The sequence below is a fragment of the Lactuca saligna genome, chromosome 6 (assembly GCF_052625555.1).
Source record: "Lactuca saligna cultivar CGN05327 chromosome 6, ASM5262555v1, whole genome shotgun sequence".
Lineage (NCBI taxonomy): Eukaryota > Viridiplantae > Streptophyta > Magnoliopsida > Asterales > Asteraceae > Lactuca > Lactuca saligna.
In genome coordinates, this window is record NC_136422.1 from 2,140,001 (window position 1) to 2,163,137 (window position 23,137).

The 23,137-nt window shown below is 34.5% G+C and overlaps 1 protein-coding gene across 3 annotated transcripts; it reads left to right on the plus strand.

Annotated features, from left to right (window-relative positions):
- The first annotated feature begins 11,084 nt into the window (after positions 1-11,084).
- Positions 11,085-13,043, plus strand: LOC145001312 (Zinc finger (CCCH-type) family protein). 3 transcript variants are annotated; one of them, XM_078960683.1, is made up of 3 exons: positions 11,088-11,298; positions 11,463-12,492; positions 12,626-13,043. In XM_078960683.1, exons 2-3 carry the CDS (start codon positions 11,655-11,657, stop codon positions 12,931-12,933), a joined length of 1,146 nt encoding a protein of 381 aa, XP_078816809.1. In that variant the 5' UTR covers positions 11,088-11,298; positions 11,463-11,654; the 3' UTR covers positions 12,934-13,043. The 3 variants fall into 3 exon arrangements, with proteins under 3 accessions (XP_078816811.1, XP_078816809.1, XP_078816810.1); XM_078960684.1 differs by having other exon boundaries at positions 11,617-12,492; XM_078960685.1 differs by having other exon boundaries at positions 11,085-12,492; positions 12,662-13,043.
- The last annotated feature ends 10,094 nt before the right edge of the window (positions 13,044-23,137 follow it).

Sequence of the window (23,137 nt, forward strand, 5' to 3'; positions counted from 1 at the left end):
GTACCTGGTCAACCATTCTTCTCATTAAGATCTTAATACGTGAATTCCTTATGCCCAAAGTTAGATACAAGCCCCAAATTAAATCCTTGACCATAAATTTCCCAAGTTTATGGTCTTGCATGGCCAAGAAATGCTTAACACTAAAAACCTCAACTACTTAACCAATTAAGACCTTGTAGGACATGCATTGAAGGGAAGAAATTATCAAGACCACATTTTTATGCTTATAAGCACCTTAAAACATCTGAAAGGATAGCTTATGGATTGAAGTAACTCGTACCCAAAATACCCAACTAATAGGACTAAAAGGACACAAACTTCATGGCTAACTTAGATCTATGAATAACTTCATCAAGTTCAAAGCTTTTTACCTCAAAGTGATGACAAATAGTGATGAGGTTATGGATCCAAAGAATCCTACTCCTCCAAGATGATCTTCTCTTCTATCTCTCTCCTTCAAGGTGACCAAAACACACACTTAAAGCTCAATATTGCTCAAAAATGGACTGGGGCTTGTTTAGGGTCGTATGGAGGTGTTGGTGGTTGATAAGGGATGAGGTTTGGAGGCCATATGTTGATTAAATAGGATCCAAACCCTAAAATTTAGGGTTTGTGGCGCACACACGTACTCCCCGCGTATGCTAGGAGTATGCCCCACGTACAAAAATTACAAAAAATCCATTATGGGCCATTTTGCAATCTTTCTCATGTACAAAGGCCAAAATACAGTAATGTTGGATTAGTGTCTAAGTCCATAACTATTTTGGTATGTACTTGACCCGATGGTGCATGGTCCTTTTGGGTTGCCTTCACCAAAGCAACTTGATTGGAGAAATGAATAAAGAGAGAGAGGATAATATGATTTATATGTTATAAGAATAATATATTAAAGAAGAAATCATATTTGTTTAATTAATATTGGTCAATAATTAATTAAGAATTAGTTTTGTGATCAAATGTAATTAATTAAACTAGAGGGGCTGAATTGTAATTATGTGATAGTTACAAAATAAGGTAAGGATTATCTTATATATATGGTGAACGAATTTGAGGTGTAAATCCCTTAGAATTCGAGTATGATAAGGATTCAAGGATTATCTTATTGGTTGCTTAATGGATAATCAACTAAATAAGGATAATGACTGAAACCCTATCTCTACACCTATATAAACACCCCTAGGGCTATGAATTCGTGTATCCCTTCCCAAGAGGTCCTAGATACGAATTCTAACCTCTCACTTCTCTCTTTATACCTTCTCCATTTGCTTATGGTGTTTGTGAACCATTAGAGGAGTGACACTTGTGACTCTAAGCCTTCCAAAGTCAATTCAAGGAGATTTGTGATTGTTATTGCTACATAACAATCAAGGTAACATTATAAACCTATTCTCATGTTAATATGATTATTTGAATGCTAGAATTAGGGTTTATAGTCTTGGATAACTTGCATGTACAATAGAGAAACCTAGATCCAAGCATTAGGGTTTGTATGAGCACATAGGATGTCTTATGACCAAAACCCATCAGTGGTATCAGAGCCTAGATTGGTTTCAATTGTATTGATGCATATTTGATCGAAATAAGCACTGAAAATCGATTTTTTGAGTTTCTGAATGTTTGACTCGCCGAGTCACTTGGTGAACTCGCCGAGTCAGCTGTACTCGACGAGTCTAGGTCCAGACTCGACGAGTCAAAGTGTCTGACAGCTCGTTTTCGCGATTTTCTTCCTGTTTTGGTTTTGGATAATTACCATAAACTTGTTTTTGTGATAAAATCCGAATTTTTTCATTATTATGTGATTATCCTTACCAAAATAGAAGATAATTGTCAAAATTTAGATAATCACTTGTTTTATTAGATAAAGTTTGATTATTTGTAATTTAGATTTGAATTATCTTGTGAAATAGTTTCAATTTATCCCTTTAAGTTTTATAGTTTAAATTTGAACCCCAAAAGTTTTGTTGTTTTGAAATTTAAATAGTTAAAACCCTAATGTTTTGAAATGTTTCAAAACTTGCCCTCAAGTTTTGGAATTTAAAGTTGATTAAAAGGTTAATTAGAAATGTTAAATTCTAAAACTCTAGTAATGTTTTGAAAAGTTCAAATCACACCCTTATGGTTTTACTAATTAATTAAGGAGTATAATTAAAAGAGGTTTCATAAATCCATAAAAGTTTAGGTTAACCATTTAATTGAATTAAAAGTGTAATTGTTAAAGTTAACCATATAGTATTTTAAAAGTATAAAGTACACCCTATACTATATATAACATTAAAAGTCTAACATTATATATATGTATAAGTAAAAGTCAGTCTTACCGTTAGTAGGCCTCATTCACGAAGCTGGTCTATAAGGGGTGTTTAAGGAAATTGCCTATAAAATGGCGATTGAATGGGTATCCACTCTTACCCACCGCACTCTTGACTAGTGGAGGGTCGTTAGCCGAACGGGTAGGATAGGACGAAACCTTCCATTATAAGTATAATGAAATACAGAGTAACTAAATGTTTCGCAAATTCCCAATCTTAGTTACTTAGGCAAAAGTGAATTGATGCAATTCCATGAAATTACACTTTGTGCCCTTGCGAAGACGTTAGTGGAGCGTGTGTGGTTTACCGGCACACTAAATGGTTCTAAGCAAAGGTAGCAAAGGGTGACTCAATGTTTGTCATAGTTCGGTGGAGCGTGTGTGGTTTACCGGCACATCGGATAGGTGATTGTAACATGTGAGGGCACCATGTAGTTTGCATGGTTATTCACACCCGCTTTGTGATCCTCGGCATCCCAGTCACAAACTAGAGGGGCATATCGAGATTTAAACATGCCATTGAAATGTTCAATGAATCTCAAAGGATCTAGGAGTTTTCATAAATTTAAAACTTAAATTTCTTTTTCGTTTTTCATGGTGGAAATTAGTGAATCGTCATTCACTTACCTTCAAATGTTCTGCATTTGGGTTACGGCATCCCTCTCCCGAGTTGTAGGATATTGTGTTGGGTCCTAGCCTTGGAATTTCATTTGGGTGATTTACCAAGGACTCAATCAATCAACTAACTTGAATTCGTTTTTCTCCCGATGTCAAAGTTCGACAACTATGGTCTTCTCAAATCCCGTGGAACAAGCATTCCACATGAAGATGATATTCCACGATTCGATCGAGGAACAAGAAATCATGCTTCACTTCCTCCTCCTCCTCCTCCAATTATTCTCCCTAACCCACAAGATTGTAAAATTGAAAGGTTCAATATCACTCAAGCCCTTTTGGCAAGTAAACATAAAGAAGGAAAGTCGATGTGTGCACACGTCTTAGGGATGAAGTCACACATTGATAGATTAAGATGATAGGATCCATTGTCGATGAAGAGATGGCTGTTGATTGGGTTCTTCAATCACTTCCTAACTCATATAGTGAGTTCGTAAGAGAGTACTATATGATGAACCACGACGTGACCCTTATAGATCTCACCTATATGCTTATTGCTGCTGAATCAGCAATGGTTTGGCGCAATAGAAAAGCAAAGTTGATTGGTGAATCTGCCTTCGAGACCTCTGTGGATATAGACAATGGCAATGAAAGACATGCAATGATCGAAAAGTTTGATCATAAGAGAAAGGCGATGTCTGAAGTAGTTCCATGTGTTGTTCCAAAAAGAGTCAATTTGCTTTTATTGCCAAGAGAAGGGGCATTGGAGACGAAGCTGCCCTATTTACCTAAGAGATCTAAGAGATGGGAGAGTCGAAACGTATGGCTCTAATTTAGGTAAAATCCATTGACTAACTCTTTTAAGCTTCATTCTAGGTTCTGAATACATAATGTGATAAGATTACAATTGATGTTTAGAAGGATCAAAGAAAAGAAGCTTAAGGGAAGAAGTGAGCAGAATCTAACCGTGAAGGAATGGATTTCGATTGCGTTTCTCGAAGATTAGATTCTTGAGCTACTACTTAGAGTTAGAATTAGATTGCTAAGAAAGATGTATTCGCATAAGTTTTTCAATGAGTTGCATTGTGAAGGACAAATTTTTCCGCAATAAAATAAATTTTGATTTTAAATTTTATTTATTTATCCTTACAATGGCGTGTATGAAAAATTGATGTTAAAATTATTAGCAATAATGGATTTGTTTCTTATTGTGTTATGGAAAGTCAAGAATTTACCAAATAGGGAGAGTTTCTCATCGCCCAAGTTTCAATTGGACAGAAACTTGGAATCATGCAACTTGGTTGCATGATGAATGAGAAATTTCATATTTGATAATTAGACTAATTCGTTGACAAAGTGTCAAGTGAAGGACTAGGAGATCGAGTACACAAAGTTGTGTGTTGATCAAGTTCACCATAAGAGTAACAAATATATTCGTCATCATTTACTAAAGGTTTAGTAAATATGATTATACTTACAAGATTAAGTGTAATTTTGAATTGATTAAAGGGTTTAGATCAATAGCAAAACGAATAAGAAGAATCAAATAGGCAGAAAGATAAGAGTTTCTCCATTCTAAGAAGAAGGGAGAGTGGCTTTTATGCTTTATGATAGGTCTTAATGATTAAGAACCATATCTCAATTGATCCTCTAAGTGAGTCTTGGTACAATTGTATGTCCAAGAAGAGGAATCAAAGATTGATGAAATGGTCAAATCAAGAAGACAATCATACTTTGTTCCAATAACAAGTCTTAAAGTTAAGATTGTGACAATGAGTAAAAAGTATTAAAGGTTTATAACATTCATCAAATGTGGAAAGTTGTGATGTCTTGGATAAGACAAAGACCAACTATGACCAATTTGTGAAGTGTTTTGATACAAGCTACACTAACTCTTGAAAATTTGTTTGTCAAGAAATGTTTATTGACAAAAGAATCTTATATGTCAAGGAGTCAGTGGGAGTCTTAATGGTCTCGAAAAGTTTCAAGAACAAATCAAATAAACCTTATCGATCATCACTAGCACACGAGTTGAGGTTTACAACCTATCGTAAAGACATTATTTTGTTTCTATGCCAATCCAATCGAGTTAATTATGCATGTGAGTCCTATGAGTTCTCATTTGAATGCGTAAAAGGCATGGACCTTGATCAATGAAAGGTACATTGATAGGAAAAAGGTAAGATGCTTAACTACTTGGAAGACGTGGTGGGCAGCTGTGCTACCATAAGGCAAGAAATCAAGATTAAGAAAGTTCGATCCATATGAGTTTGAATTTGTCGTATACTTTGGTTTTAACAAATTCGCATGGATAGGAACACATACACCGTTTAAATCTAAGTGTCATAAGATTTCCTCCTTCATGAAAATGATTGTGAGAAAATGCTTTCACTAAGAAAGATTTTAAAAGATAGTGATTGTAAAATTGCATTCTCAAATTCGATCATGGTTACGGCATCCCTTTCCATAATTTGAATTGTGAGGTTTGATAATTAGTCTTAATTGTTAAGACACACATATGAACTATCTAAGGCAAAAGTGTATAAGTTCAAGAAGCCTTGATAAAAGATTATCAAAGCACTAAGTATTAGAAACATGAACTTAAGAAATTCAATAAGTATTGTTTTTCTGAAAGTTAAGATGTTTATGAATACATGTCGAAGCTAGTGGGAGCATAAGTGTTATGTTTTATAATAATCATCATGATAGTGGGAGCATAAATGTTATGATTGTATGATTATTAAGGCACGTATTGCATAGTTGGCAATATTAATTATAGAAAACAAGAGTCATACTTTGCAAAGTTGTAAGAGTTGAAAGGTTGTTTTGCTATAATTAAGGGAGAGAATATTATGCTTCATTTCAAATCTAAAGGATTAGGTTGTGGAATGTTAATAAATTTAGTCAAAGGTACATAGTGTGTTCTTAAAATTTCGATTGTGATTACGACATTCCTCTTCGCAATTCGAGTTTTGAGAACATAGCAAATAAAACATTATGCGTCGTGTCCCATACGCTTCGGGTATAGGATCGATTGCGAATGCTTTAATGTTTGACCATTCTAAAATTTTCCAAATGTATAGTGCATTTAGAGGGAAAAGGGACTAGAATTGGTTTTGACTAAAATAATTAAACAACTATCAAAGGACAATCCAAAGTTCGACGAGGATTGGTCGCTTGCGAGTAGTTGGAAGTATAGTATTGGAAATTATGGAAGTGTTTCCATGTTGGATGGACGATATCGACATCATTACGAATAGATAAGATTCTATTAAGAATGAGTTGTCATATAGAAAATATGGAAGTGTGTCCATGTTGGGAAGTAAAATCTATGTATAGATTAGAAACTTTATGCGAAAGGATGTTCAAAGGAATGTACTTTGAGTGAGAGACATCATATCTAAGGAATTGTCTTGTAACAATCTCCGATAAAGGAATTTGTAATATCATTGGCAATAGTCCTTGAGACTTTGGTGCAGTGACATTACAAAAGGATCGTTGCATAAAGTGTTAGAATCTAGTATATTCTATAAATAACAAGAATTTGACATTCTTACACTTAAGAAAATGGATTTGGTGTTGTAAAATGAGAATGATTGGAAATGTGTTCAATTTGTCTATTTCGCAAAAGTAAGAACCATAGGTAAACATTGTGTGCATACTAGGAGCATGGGACAAGTGTTGGAATTAAAATGCGAAGTTGATTACCCGAAACGACAAATAATGAGTAATCGATATGGTGATAAATAAAACGTGTTTTGTTTATACTCAAAGGTTTGAGGCCATATGGGATTAGTATTATTCTTGTGTTTCAGCTTGCATGTTTTGACTTCCAGAATAATTGAGTTTATTAAGAATAATCGAATTATTCAAACGGGCCACAGTCGTTCATATGTTGGAAGTAGATATGAATGAAGACTGTCGTGAATTGGTGTGTGGATTGTCTAGAAGAGTATTAGACATAAGCAAATGTTTGCTGCAACGTTCATGAGTGCTTATGAATATGATTTGAGCATTGGATTAAACCCACGCTCACTTGGATCACTCCATGAATTGTATTACGAGTGATTGGTGAGACAATAACATCTTATATTCTTGAAACCGAGATGTGTGAGTTGTATCTTGCGAATCGGTTGCACATTGATAATATGTAAACGCACTAGTAACTTGGTGTTATAAAACATATTGTTGTGTGTAATTCGGTGAGTGAGTGCAAGCGAGCATTGTATCAAAGTTTATCCGTTCCTTTTATCCAAGGTAGGATAAAAGCGATATCTTTGGGCCCCTCGATGGTTTAGTGATGACATACGTAAATGCTCGGCCGGGCTAGGGCTAATTTGATTTGTTCAATTAGTCTGTCGTCATAAATCGGAAATCGAGATATAGTACAAAGAGAATGATTAGAAATCATATCTCATATGATATCTAGAATGGAGGAATATATGATCCCTTATCTAAGGACACGCGTATCTGATATGATCAGAGTTGACAACGGCTTTGGAAAGCTACGATTGCAGATCAGGATCTGAAGTCATACGCAGAATAGTTGTTAGACTTATCCAAGTGGGAGACTGTTGGATTAGTGTCTAAGTCCATAACTATTTTGGTATGTACTTGACCCGATGGTGCATGGTCCTTTTGGGTTGCCTTCACCAAAGCAACTTGATTGGAGAAATGAATAAAGAGAGAGAGGATAATATGATTTATATGTTATAAGAATAATATATTAAAGAAGAAATCATATTTGTTTAATTAATATTGGTCAATAATTAATTAAGAATTAGTTTTGTGATCAAATGTAATTAATTAAACTAGAGGGGCTGAATTGTAATTATGTGATAGTTACAAAATAAGGTAAGGATTATCTTATATATATGGTGAACGAATTTGAGGTGTAAATCCCTTAGAATTCGAGTATGATAAGGATTCAAGGATTATCTTATTGGTTGCTTAATGGATAATCAACTAAATAAGGATAATGACTGAAACCCTATCTCTACACCTATATAAACACCCCTAGGGCTATGAATTCGTGTATCCCTTCCCAAGAGGTCCTAGATACGAATTCTAACCTCTCACTTCTCTCTTTATACCTTCTCCATTTGCTTATGGTGTTTGTGAACCATTAGAGGAGTGACACTTGTGACTCTAAGCCTTCCAAAGTCAATTCAAGGAGATTTGTGATTGTTATTGCTACATAACAATCAAGGTAACATTATAAACCTATTCTCATGTTAATATGATTATTTGAATGCTAGAATTAGGGTTTATAGTCTTGGATAACTTGCATGTACAATAGAGAAACCTAGATCCAAGCATTAGGGTTTGTATGAGCACATAGGATGTCTTATGACCAAAACCCATCAAGTAATTCTTCATACTTAGGGTTAAAATTGAAAATACATCATCAACGTGATGTTACAATAAAGGTGGTCATTCAAATCAACATGGTTCAATATAAATCATTTATCTTGAACCATATTCATTTGAAACCCCTGCGAATTTTAATCTTATGGTATTTAATGGATTGGTTAATTAAAATATTTTTACTACATAACTACTATAACCTGTCCACTTATGTTAGTTAATTCATTAGTTAACCAAAATATTTTGTTTATATAAAAACATTATTTTCATGCTAGGTTACTTACACTCTTTTTTCTCCTTTTGCTTTTGTTATCCAGAGTCTATGAAACTGGAAAGATTGTAAACATACAAAGAATTACAAAGTAAAAGATGACTATAAGTGATTTAACATATTATATATGTAAGTGTGTGTAATCTTCCATTGCTAATATCCATATATAATGTTGTATTTTCTTTATTATTTCCACTTCTTTCTCCTGTTAGCTTCTTTAAATTTCATGAAAATGTTTATAATTGTACACTTAGGGGCAAAAGAAAAGGATGATACATTTCTAATTAACCTTTACAATTTTTTTGATGTAGCATTGTGGTATATTTGTGTTGTATATATCATTTCAGTTATTTTTCATAAATTTCTAAGTATATTAATAACTTTTGTGTAGAGATAGAACTGCATTAAGTTCTTAACTTTTTTTATTATGATAATCACCACCAACACAAAAAATATTTTATGCAATTTTTCTAGCATCTGAATTGTTATTATTATTTTCGTCGATTATACTTTACTAGATCATGACACACTTTAAGAAATAGTGTTTAATAATAATAATAATAATAATAATAATAATAATAATAATAATAATAATAATAATAATAATAATAAAAGCGATATGGTCAATCCAAATTTATATAATTTGATTAACAAATGAATTAATTAACATAAGTTTAAAAATTAATTATAGAAGTTATACAGTAAAAATATTTTAGTTAACCAATCCATTAAATAGCATAAGTTAAAAAATTGTGAACCGAAAGGGAGAGGGGATGTTTTAAATGAATATGGTTGAAAAAAATAAATAAATTAACAAATGAGTAATTCTTAAATTAATTGCAATTAAAAATAGTATTAAATCAAAATTTGTACAAAAATATTATTTACGTGCAACCTACGGATAAAAAAAATTAAAATTATATGATTGAATATAAATATTATAATATAAGTATTACATGTCAAATCTGAATATAAGTATTATAATTTAGTATTACATGTCAAACTTTTTAATAAACATCTTGTTATTATATTTTTTATTATATTAGTTATATTTAAAAATGTAGAAATATCTATATTTTTAAACAAAGCATAAAAAGAATCAAAATGTGAAGGTTCATTTGGTTTGTATTAATAAAAAAAATCTTTGGTAGAGTAGAATGGGAAAAAATGACTTGTGAGTGTAATTAAAATGACTTAAATGGTCATGAGTGTAATTAAAATGACTTGTGAGTGTGAACATATTTAACAAGTTAAATGGTCAAATATGTACAAAAAAAAAGTTTTCTAAATGTGAACCATTTTTTTTTACAAATTTCTTAAGACTTCTTATAATTTCATACAATATTTTTGTAATATTTTTTTCCTATAGGTTTTTCTAATATAATGTTTTAAACTTGGCTTATAATTTTTTTTAAACGTTTTTATACTTTCATATAATTTTAATACAAGTGCTTTTAAACCAAATATTTTATAAATGTTTAAAAAACTTCTTACAAGTTTTAAACTTTTTTTTATGTTTTCATACAGTTTTTTTAAACTTTCATACAATTATTTCTAAACTTTCTTTTACAACATTTATAGTTTTTGTATGACAATTTAATAGTTTTTATAACATATTAAAATACTTTCGTTAAATACTAGTCTAAAACATGGTATTAAAAAAATTAAAAGTATATAAACTTCTAATTAAAAGGTATTAAAATTTTGTAATAATTTTAAAACATTTTCATTATATAGATTTTTTTTATTTTTTATTTGCTAAGTAATATTTTATTTTTGTTTTTTTTTAAAGACTCTCCATACTTATTGTTACATATTTAATTTATTTAATTTCATTGTTAGATACTTATTACTTTAAAAATATTGTATGTGCTTAAAAACAAAAGAAAAAAAGTTATAAGAGGATATATAAAATATTTCACAAAACAAGAATATATTTATTAATTAAAAAAGTAAAGTTTATAATTGTTCAATATTTAAGTAATTTTTAGGAAATTATGGATATTTTTAAAAATAATATTTGAAAAAAATAATAATACAAACAAATATGAAAAATAAAATTGTTATTAAAAGTGGGGAAAATTACTTATTAGAATAATTAACATTTCGTTTTGTTCACATTTAGACAATTTTATTTTTTGTACACATTTAACCATTTAACTTATTAATGTGTTCACATATTACCATTGTTACCTGCTATAGCCCATAACAATAGTAATATGTGAACACATATAACAAATTAAATGGTTAAATATGTATAAAAATAAAGAAGTTATCTAACATGATTAAATGTATATAAAAATAAAGAAGTTATCTAAATATAAATAAAACGATAAAGATTATAACCGATAACAATGTAATATGTAAACTCTTATAACAAATTAAATGGTTAAATGTGTCTAACTATAAATAAATAGACTCTCCTAAATTTGTTATAGACCATTCATATAGGAGGGCCTTAAAACTACCACCAATAAGTTCGCAGGTATCAAAGTAACAAAAGCAAAACTACATGGTTGTAAATGGTAAAATCAGAACGTAACTAGGTACCCTCAAATCTCAATCTCTTGTTACCCTGCGCTTCCTTGATGACAGAGCTTCTTCTTTCTCAATCTCCCCACAAACAATGGCAGAAAGCTTACCAAAAACCCTAAATAAAAGGGAACCCATCTCTCAGAATTGAATCTCTTGCGTTTTAATTTAATCACTTCGATCAGACAATAACTGCTTTCATCTGGTACTTTCTCTGTTTCTTTCTTGTAACTGCTCTCAGTTCTTAAATTTACTAAGTTATGTTCAGAAAATCTAGTATCTAGATCCATTTCTGTCACAACAATTGTATCTTTCTTATAATTTCCCATATCTGGGTTCATTTGTAACTCCATCGATATCGTTCTTTAGGTGGTTTAATCGTCCATTTTTCTCAACCCCTCTTTGTCGTGTTTAGAGCTTCAAAGCTTTCATTTTTCTCAAATTATCGCCAATACTCAATTCAACCACCCTGTTGTTCGTTTTACATTCAAGTTTCTCTCATAATCGCGCATCAAATATTTAGGGCTCTATCTTGTACCTTTTTACTGGAAAGAATTCGAAATGGATTATGGTCGAGAAAGTGGAAACGTTGTCCAGATAATCACCGGAGGGTCAAGAAACGGCGGTGATTATTGGGGGGATCAACCCGTATGGGCAACTGAAGACGAATATGGTGTTTGGGATAGAGAAGCATCCATTGATAACACTTCTAATTCCAATTACGATGGAAGACAATCACAAACAAGATCCGGAAGCGATACACCAAACAAGAAAAGAAATGGTCAAGGAGGTGATGCACAAGCCACAAGTCGATCAAAAGCAATTGGAAAAATGTTTTTCAAAACAAAATTATGTTGCAAATTCAGAGCAGGAACTTGCCCTTACATTACAAACTGTAATTTTGCACATAGCATTGAAGAACTAAGACGTCCTCCACCAAATTGGCAAGAAATTGTGGCTGCTCATGAGGAAGAAAGGGCAGTTTCGTCCGAACCAAGAGAAGAATTTCAAATTCCATCACTCGGGTCTTCTAGTTTTACAGTTGATAGTCAAAGATCTTATAAAGGAAGACACTGTAAGAAGTTTTATACCGAAGAGGGGTGTCCTTATGGTGACAACTGCACGTTTCTTCATGATGAGCAATCTAAAGCTCGTGAAAGTGTTGTAATAAGCTTAGGTCCTGGATCTGGTAGTGGGTATGGCGGTGCAGGCGGCGGCAGTGGTGGTGGTGCTGTGGTTGTAGTAGCCGGTGGCGGCGGCGGTGGTGGTGGACCCGAGGCGGCTGGATCAAACTCCATGTTGAAGCCTTCGAATTGGAAGACAAGAATATGTAACAAGTGGGAACAAACAGGGTATTGCCCATTTGGGAGCAAGTGTCATTTTGCTCATGGTGCTGCAGGTATATTTTTTTTTTTTCATAAATAAATAAATAAATAATATTCTAAATGCAAATAGCTGGAAATAGCAACATACTTATTTACACTCATAAATATTTGCTGCAACTTTTTGGATTCTTATGGTTATTTTGGCAGAACTGCATCGATATGGTGGGGGGCTTGTTGATATAGAAGCTAAAGATTCTTTGAGTTCAATGGATCCAAATAATAATAATAATAATAATAATAGTAATAATAATAATAAGCAAGGGGTAATTTCGTCCAAAACACCTGCTGAATCTGTAGTGGCTGCTGCTGGTCCTTTAGATGGTTACCATGTTGGGGTTCCTTCGCAGCGGTTGCCTGGTGTTATTCCGAGGACTGGACAGAGACCTTTTCAAAAGTGGAAGGGCCCCGATAAGATTAGTCGTATCTACGGGGACTGGATTGATGATATTGAATAAGTTTGGGGGGAAAAGTTAATGTTATTGTGCTTGTTTTTCTCTATGTTTAGCTTTTGTATGGATCTTTGAATGCTCTTTCATGGAAAGTGTTTTGGGTATTCTTGTTATTAGTATGTTTGTTATAATATAATGTAGTAATTTCGTCTAATTTGACTTGTTAAATAATTATTAATAAAGATATGATCATTCTAAACTCTTCAAGCCTAAAATAAAAAAGAATATGTGAACAAACAATTTCCCTATGTCAAGGTTTTGTTTTGTGCATCTTCACCTCTAGTTTTCTCTTTGTATCTCTATGATAAGATAAGTTTTGTACATGTTATCACTGTATCAGATTTGATAATTATATATTAAGTTAAAAAAATTATGGTAAAATTTGATCAACATTAATTTAACTAATACTCTACAACACATATGCCGGTCATGTTTAGCATACTACTTGGGGTCCTTTGACTAAGGGTTAATTGTATATGGTTTATGCAAACAAAATTTAATTATGTATTCAAATTTTAATTTGTTACCAATTTGGTAAACGCTTAACAAATTATCAAAGCACAATAAAGTGCAGCTTGTATAAATTATTAAGAGTTATGTTTTGTTAAATAAAATGATTAAAAAAAGTAATAAAAAAAAAGTGGATAAGTGTTTGACCCCCGAGGTAATGCACATTAGTGGTTATTGCATACAAGTTTCACATATGACTCGTTCAATGACTTTATATACGCCCTACCATTTAAAGGAAACCAACGCCACATCACACCATCTTCCCACATATATTGGACCTTCTCACTTATCCATCACCTTTTCTCTTTCTATTTTCCCACAAACTATGCAACAATGCAAACCCAAAATTTAATACACTCCGGTCGAATTTCACCTAAATCACATTGTTTCTCATCTCTTCCTTATCCTGAAAAGGACACCGGCCGGAATTTTAGATCTCCGGCCAATGACAACGGAGGTTGCAACCGTTGCACCGGCAACAGATCCACATGCATCCCCTCCTATCACCATCATTTTAACCACTATTCTCCTCGTCATTTTCTTTATTGGCTTCTTCACAATATACTTTTGCAGGTGTTTCATGCAAAATGTTCTTTACACATGGAATACCCGTCATAACCCTCCTGGGACACAGATGGGCGGTCCAAGGAGCAGTGGCCCTCCTGGACTCGATCCACATATTATTAATACTTTCCCTACTTTTATCTACTCTGATGTTAAAGAATTTCGACGTGAAACATATGGGTTAGAATGTGCTATATGTTTATGTGAATTCGAGAACGACAACGTCCTTCGACTTTTAACAAAGTGTTACCATGTTTTCCATCAAAATTGTATAGATCTTTGGCTTGAGTCACATAAATCGTGCCCTTTTTGTCGACGTGGCCTCGAAACACCGCTTGCCTCGCCAACAAAATCTCCGGTGTCACAAAATAGTACATCCATGCATGAGATCCAAGAAAATGAGTTGCTCGAAGACACATTTACTATCAATATTAGGGATGAAAATGAAAGGAACAACAATACGGATACCAAAGAAGACAAGAAGAAAGAAAAGCATGTAAATATTGATATTGATCGAGGAGAAGTTAAGAGAACAGAAAAATTTCCAAGAAGCAACTCAACGGGTCATTCGATTACTAAAAATTGTAAAGCAAGTGAGGACGAAGATAAGTTTACATTAAGATTGCCCGAACATATACAGACAAAACTCATTCGTGGACATAATTGGACACGAAGTTGTACCGAGTTTGGAGAATTCAAAACTAGAACTTCCGCTAGTAGTCCAGGATTTGGCGAAGCGTCGACATCTAGAGATGTAAACAAAGTATAAGTCGTCTATAGAAATTTTGTTTATTATCAAAATTTAGAAATTTTATAGGATTAGTTAGGATTATTGTAACATGAGATACTATTTTTCTTGTTTCATTTTTGCATATATTAACCAGATATATTATCCGGAATAGATCAATGACAACTTTTAAAAGTTATGATATTAGTTTTTTATATCTTTTTTCTTAATTGTATCCATGTTCTTGGCTCACTTCCCTTCAAACCTTGTTTTTGTGTGCAAGCTTAATGTTACAATAATAACAATATAAGGTATAATAGTTCAAGGCCTTAAAATAAGGGACTAATTTTTAATATAAACATGTTTAAGTAATAAGTGTAGAATGTGTAAAGCATAAATTTATAGCTTTCAAATCAATTAGTATTTTAGAATACTTATATTTAATATCATCACTTATAAAAAGACCTCTTATCAAATAAAATGTCCTTCCAATTTGTCTTTTCTTTTTATGTTGAGGTGGAAGATGTTAAAGGATTGATTTTGTAATTTATACAAAATAATTTATAACGGTTTTGATATTACCAAAAAATACACCAGTTTTACAGCCTTGATCTAATTAGCCCCATTTTTTTTGTTAGTCAAAGACCATTATCTAGGGTCGTTTGTTTCAATATAGCAACTTTACCCATCACCAACCGATAAACCCAACTTAGCCGATTGCCCCTTCGATTGACGAGAATATCTATGGAAGATATGTATCATTTGTACCAACTTCACTTTTGCTATCAAGTTGATCATCAAAGAGGGTTTTCTCAGTGATTTATAGAGCATAACGAGGGTTTTGATATCAAATATGTTTTATACCATTGTTGCATACTGAAGCTTGATGGTTGAAGTGATAATCAACTGAATTTGGAAGGTACATGGTTTGATATGATCAAATGCAAACTCTTTTGAAGGTATAGGGTTTGATATCAGTGTTCTTCATGTGTAACACATTATGTTTTTTACAATTGGCTTCTATATCAAACGCGGAAAATCATGAGGGTAGGATGTTGTGCCATCACATAGGGTCATTCCCTTTTGAACCAGAAGTACCTAAAACCATAAAGATAAATTGTAAGCATAAAGCTTAGTGAGTTCCCCAAAGTACCACATACCAAAACATACAATTGGGCTAAACCTAGGGGTATTTCCAACCCAGAATACACATATGGGCCCCACATTGGGACCTTGCCCTGGGGTGTATTTTAACCCAACAACACATATGGGCCTCACCCTGGGCTATCTTTCAACCCACTTATACAGTAGTGAGCCCTGCCTTGGGGTCTATTTCAACCCGAACATACGATAGTGGGCCCCGCCTTGGGGTATATTTCAGCCCAACATACAAACACACATAAGCCACATAGCAGCTATCATCTTAGATACATAATAATGGATCGACATTGGTGCCTTCGATCCATGGATACAGTGAGAAAACTCACCTCACAGACGAATAAAGGCTAAAATAACTTGTTGTTTCGAAACTAAATCTATCGGTCACCTATACAAATAACAACGCCCAAAACTTAGATTATAGATCAAAATACTCAAAATACCCCTAATTCAAACTTGGTCAAAGTCAAAATTCAAATGGGTCAAATCCATTGGACAAACCCTAATAAAAGGTCTCATGTCGTGATCATTCCTTAGTCACGTCGTGAGAGTCGACCAGGTCCGATTCTAGTGACTCGCTCTGTAACACCCCGAAATCAGAAAACCTAGAAAAGAAAGGAAAACCTCAAAATCAGAAGGTGACTCGTCGAGTAGGTGGGGTGACTTGACGAGTAGGAGCGCATTACGAGTCGCGGGTTAAGTGACCTACTCGACGAGTAGGTGGGGTGACTCGACGAGTAAGAGCGCATTCGGGACTTGGCACCCTATTTAAGCATCTTATTCTCCTCCTTTTGGTTCCATTCCCATCCCCCATTATCCAGAACTTAACCCACGAAACCCTAGATCATTTGGTGAGTGTATGAGCCATTCTTGAGTGTTTTGGTGTTCTTGGAGGCTAGAAGAAGAAAAAGGAGATTGAAGGTTCAAGGAGGAACTTGTAGATCCAACAACACCATCTCATTTCCATCATTTTTTGGTAATCAAGTCTTCATCTTGACTTATAGCTTCTTAGATGTCTTTATGTCCTCTTTATGAGAGTTTTGGTCCAGGGAGCTTGATCTATCGGACAAGGATGTCCCAAGAAAAGATCCTTTCAGATCTGGAGTGCCTAAGAGTGGTTAAGGCATAAAGGTGCAAGCTTTATGCCATTAGAACCCTCATGCAAGCTTTAAGGAGTTGTTATGGCCTTTTAAGACTTTATGTGTCCTTCTAGTGTATAAGGCCTAGATCTATGTTGTTATGCCTTGGATTGGAGTAATAAGAGTTTTTAGGATCTAGAGTTATGTCTTAAGGAGCTAGGGTTTGGTGTAACCCATTAAGAATGGGTAAAGTTGGAACCTTTACCCTCATGAGGTCATCTTCAGCATGTAGTCGAAGTTTGGAGTTTGGATATGAAGTGTAAGGGCTTAATCTGTTAAGATGTCCAATCAAATCGGGGGATTCGGTGAGTCCAGGGAAGGACTCAACAAGTCTAAGTGTATTGTCCCGTTTTTGGTTATGCTGGGACTCGGCGAGTCTGAGGGCTGACTCGACGGGTTGACTCGATAAATCGCGACCTTGAGTAGCCAGTGAACTCGGTGAGTCAGGGGTTGACCCGACGAGTTGGATCGCGATCTCAGGATTTTGACTTATTGGACTCGGCGAGTTGAAGGAGCAACTCGGCGAGCTTGGTCAACTTGGAGCGTTGACTTTGACCGATGGCTTTGACTTTGACCAGGGTTGTTTTGGTTTGACTTTTGGAGGGTATTTTGGTATAAGTGTCATTTTGATAATTGATAGCTCGGGGAGTCTAGTGATCAGTAGTTCGAGGATCTGCCAGCTAGCAGCGAGGGGTTATTTGCAGGATTCTACAGTCAGCTTGTGAGGTGAGTTTTTTCCAGTAGGAGCGGGTCTAAAGCACCAATGTTTGCCCGTTTATGTATGTTAGTGTATACCGGATTTAGATCTGATGTCGGGGTTAGCCCAATGCAGTTTATATGTTATGGGTTTCAGTTCTATAGTGGGCAAGGCCCGAGGAAGGGTTATATATATTTTTTTCCGAGCTACAGTTCGATGTCGGGTGGTACCCGAGGCAGTAGCATATGTGTATTTATACTTGTTGTCTTTTTGATACTTGTATGTAGCTGTTAGGGGGATGAGTGTGGGCGGGGGGCCGTATCTCATCACTAGCTAAGGGTGGATGGGGTTCCATATCTCATTAGTAGCAGAATAGGAGCGGAACCCAAGATAGGCGGGGCCTTGAGACTAGCAGTTATAGTATAGTGATAGTGTTTGCATGTTTATATGTTATTGTTGTATTTGTGTAGCGGGCGGGGCCTGGTAGAAACAGATCTTTATACCGAGCGGGGCTCGATGCCAGGTGGGGCCTGATGTCGGATTCATCCGATGTCGGGCGGGGCCCGATGCAGCGGAGGGAAGAGCTTGGGATGACTACATGACACACACCAAGAAGTTTTAGCCTGGGATGTTTAATCTGATAAAAAGAACATTTTTTGAGATGATACTTTGATGTGATATAACGAGTTATGTTTATGATTAAGAATTATGGTGTTTTTAAAATGAAAATTTCAAACCGTATTTTTAGGATGTTAAACGCTCCAGACTCAGACAACTCCGATGCGATTTTCCCCGTTCTCACATCGTGAGAACCTCATGTCTCACGTCGTGATTTTTGTCTGAAGCTACAACATAGAGAGAGAGAGAGATTTTATCAGATACAACAACATGCTTCTAGGGACGATGATGTGTTAAAAGTTGCATTCTAGACTTAGAAAAGCCACCTGTTAGATCCCTTTAGAAAAAAATGGTACAAAATAATAAATAAGAATAAAACAAAAATAGTTAGTCAAACAAGAAAATAGTCTAAACAGCAAAATATGTGCAGTTTTTTCAGAAAGGTGATAAAGACCTGTTCCTATAAATCTTTTGAATTGAATGGTCATAAATGTACTTCCATTTTCTGAGATATCTTTGAATTTTGGCTATAAAAGAGAGCAAACAAGATCATCCATATCACACAAACATAATTCATAGTAAGCAAAAAAAGAGAATGCCTTTAATCATTAAGATATTACAGGTTGATTCCAAGCTTCATGTTCACCAAGAACAAGAGAATAGCATGAACCAGTCTTTGTAACCAACGAGTTAAAGGGATCCAATATTTGTAACCTTCGAGTTATGAGAATCACCAAGACAATACTCGAAGGTTCCAATCATTGTGATCCATGAAGGAAGAGAAGGTGGGACCACTGTCTTTTCGAAGACTCCTTTGTATCTTTGAGGTGATTGAGAGGTAGTAGTGACAACATCAATGGAATTTATACGTACTATGTCACCAAACTCCCCTTCATCTCACTTCAACTGAAATAAAAACCCGTTCCTATAAATCTTTTGAATTGAATGGTCATAAATGTACTTCCATTTTCTGAGATATCCTTGAATTTTGGCTATCAAAGAGAGCAAACAAGATCATCCATATCACACACAAACATAATTCATAGTAAGCAACAAAATAGAATGCCTTTAATCATTGAGATATTACAGGTTGATTCCAAGCTTCATGTTCACCAAGAACAAGAGAATAGCATGAACCAGTCTTTGTAACCAACGAGTTAAAGGGATCCAATATTTGTAACCTTTGAGTTATGAGAATCACCAATACAATACTCAAAGGTTCCAATCATTGTGATCCATGAAGGAAGAGAAGGTGGGACCACTGTCTTGTTGAAGACGCCTTTGTATCTTTGAGGTGATTGAGAGGTAGTAGTGACAACGTCAATGGAATTTAGACGTGTTATGTCACTAAACTCCCCTTCATCTCACTTCAACCGAAAATAGGTTGTTCCAGACAGAAGAGATATATGTCCAGTAGAATGCTTGGTGGCACAATTATCCCTCATCTGGTCTCATCAGTGTGAGCATCAGCGTCAGTGAGAGGGAAATTGGTGTTGAATAAAAGATGTGGAGTCAATGTCAACTAGCTCTTTCAAAAAGGGTGATGCATTCAATAAATGACACAATAATCTAATCAATTAAGATCAATGTTTAGATGGAGACAAAAGGTCCTGACATATACATAGGAAAGAGAAGAACGAACATTGGCAATGTTAGTAGGAAAATGTGTATGTACAATGTATACTCCTTTGTTAAAGTAAGAAAATAATGAAAAAAATAAAAAATAAACTAAAAGTGTGGCAACTTATGTTCAAAAATTTAAGAGTAGAAAATTATGAAGCAAAAACAAAATAAAGTATCGATCTATAAACCATATAAATATCATTGCCCCTTAGTGCAAAAAGTAAGATTTTATTCTTAGAATCAAAAACCTTTCCCTCATGATGATTGAAAAGAAATTTATAACAAGTGTCACAAAGTTGCCTGATAAAGATGAAGTTGCCTTTTAGACCCTTGACATAAAACACATCCTCCATCTTAATCGTCCAGCATTCAAAAGTTCCAACACTTGTAACAACTCTTCCACTATTGTCACCAAAGATCAGCATTGGACCATCCTTCTCTGTAAAATCGATTAAGCGGGACTTGTAACCAGTTATATGTATAGAACTTCCAGTGTCTAGGTACCAATTTTGTCCTAGGTTTAGACTTGATCCTTTGACAACGTGAGAACTATCAATGTTACATATGCCATCAGGGAAATCATTGATAAGTTTCATAAGACCTTTAACATCCAGCCCCTCATCTTCAGATGTCTCTTCTTCTTCCACCCATTCTTCACAATCCTATTGTTTTGCAATGAAAGCTTTTCGTAGAGATATGTTCTCCTTCTTCCTATGGGCCACAAGCTTCTTGTACAAGACTTCATAATTCTCCAGAATTTGAGCTTCTTTCTTCTCCTTGCAATACCTGGAAAAATTATCAGGGCTTCCATAATTAAAGCAATTCTCTAAGTTTCTATTCTCTAAAGTGGAACTCCTCGTTCAACTGTTTCCTTTAAACTGAGCTCTTTGAACCCTGTTTAATCTGATTTCTTTGACCATAAAGCAGCACTGGAAACAAGCTCATCAGTGAGATATTCATCACTTTCCTCACACTGATCTGAATTGTCTGATTCATTGATGTGCTTCATTGCCTCCTTTCGAGAAACCAGGGAAAAAGACTTTTCCTTGCTTGATTCCTTCATGATTTGTTTACGAAGAGCTTTGGTCATTTTATAATTTTGCAGATTACTGAACAAGGAGTTCAGATCCATGGTGTAGATCTTTTCACCATTCTTAAGAACATCAACATGATGTTCCCAACTTTTCCCAAGAGAATCAAGAAACATTAGAATCAACTGAGATGAAGGATTAATGATTTACAGTCTGTGCATATCATTAACTAAGTAATTAAAGCTATTCAAGGTTTGGGTAAGTGGCTTACCTTGTTGAGAAAAGAAATGATCATATATCTGATTGAGGTTGTTGATGGTTGTGGCCTGGACTTCCTCGGTGTCTTCATAAGCCACTGTTAACGTATCCATTATCTCTTGAGATGAATCACAATTTTGTATGAGATGACACACATGGTATGGAAAAGAGTTTCCAATAGTAGTCAATGGCTTTCACATCAACACTAAGCGGTCTCTTGTCATCGTCATCATAAGTTATCTCTAGCTTTTGCTTCAGGGGGCTAATGGGAGCGTTGTTATCCATGAGTTGGTACATAGGAACATTAGGACCTTTTTAAAAAATATTTCTCATCTCATAGTCAATGATTTCAAGAACAACCATGGCCTTTGTTTTCCACATAGCGAAATTATGTTCATCAAATGGAGGAATTTTGTTGAGACCAAAGGATTTAGGATTCGACATGATTACTTGAGTGTATCACAAACCTGCTCTGATACCAATTGAAGGTTTGTATCGATCAGATACACTTCAAGTATAAAGAACAAAAATAAGAAAACAAAGAACATAAAGTAAATAACATAAAGAGTTCTTCAAATTGTTCTTTCACCAAGAAAGGGTTTTTGTCTTCACCAATAAGACAGGTTGTTACAAAACGATTGACACAAAGTCGATATCTCTACATTATGGTTTACCCTAATGCAGATTATATACTAATCTATACATGTGTATCCCATGATTTAGGGATTGTATCTTATCTATACTAAGAACTGGTCTTCATAAAAAAGATACCGGATCTACTATATATTTTATACTTTCTATATCATTACATAATATATAAAAGATTATATAGAATAACTATACTGTGCACTGACATTGATAAGCTTGATATGTTGGCACTGGTAGTTGAGAAGATGTTGACGCTGGCATATAGTTTGTACGAGTGTTTGACTTATCAGATCATAAGGTGTAATCTTATAGGTTCGTTTCATGATGATTCAAACTACTGTTCACATTTCCTTCTAGGGGTATGCCTTAGAGACAACTGCCCATATCATCAATCTTGTCCCAACTAAAAAGGTTGCTAAAACATCTCACGAGATGTGGACATGGAAGGCTCCCTCATTAGTGTTGGAATAGTGTCTAAGGCTGCAACTATATTTGGTAAGTACTTGACCCGATTAAGCATGGTCCTTTTGGGTTGTCTTCACCATAGCAACTTGTCAGGATGATTTACAATGAGAGAAGAAATATTATAAGGAATAATAATATTGTTATTTGATTAATATAAGTCATAAATTAATTAGGAATTAATTTGGTGACTTAAAGAGATTAATTAAATAGAAGGGCATAAACTGTCAAGTGTATGATAGTTGTACTTTGGGCTATAATCCCTTATGGATAAGGGTTGGACGGTTTTGGGGCTTTGGATAGACCTTGAAATCGTCCAAGGCTTATCATTAGGGTATTGGATTGCTTAGGGCCTAATTTATCCAATTAGGGTTTAAGGGTGAAACCCTAGGAGCCATACAAGTATAAATAGACACAAGGGGTCATGGAAAATCGGCACCCTTGTCACTAAAGGAACCCTGGCCGATTTCTTCCTCCCCTTTCCTCTCTCTATAATCATCCTCTTTCTAGTTGGTGTTTGTAAGCCATTAGAGGAGTGACAATTGTGACTCTAAGCTCCAAGGACAAGAAGATTCAAGCCAAAAACTTAAGGTAATCTTCTAGATCTGTTTTTCTTATGTTATTACCTAGATCTATTGTTCAAAAGTCTTGGATTCAATGCATGTTCAATTAGAGAAACCTAGATCCAAGCATTAGGGTTTGTATGTGCACATAGGAATGTTCATATGGCCAAAACCCATCAGTGGTATCAGAGCCTAGATTGGTTTCTATTGAA

What these genes read in the sequence shown, in the direction of transcription:
- LOC145001312 (XM_078960683.1), top strand. Translation starts at nt 11,655, where the DNA reads ATGGATTATGGTCGAGAAAGTGGAAACGTTGTCCAGATAATCACCGGA. An exon ending in TTTTGCTCATGGTGCTGCAG is followed by an intron (nt 12,493 to 12,625) that starts GTATATTTTTTT and finishes TTATTTTGGCAG; the next exon opens with AACTGCATCGATATGGTGGG.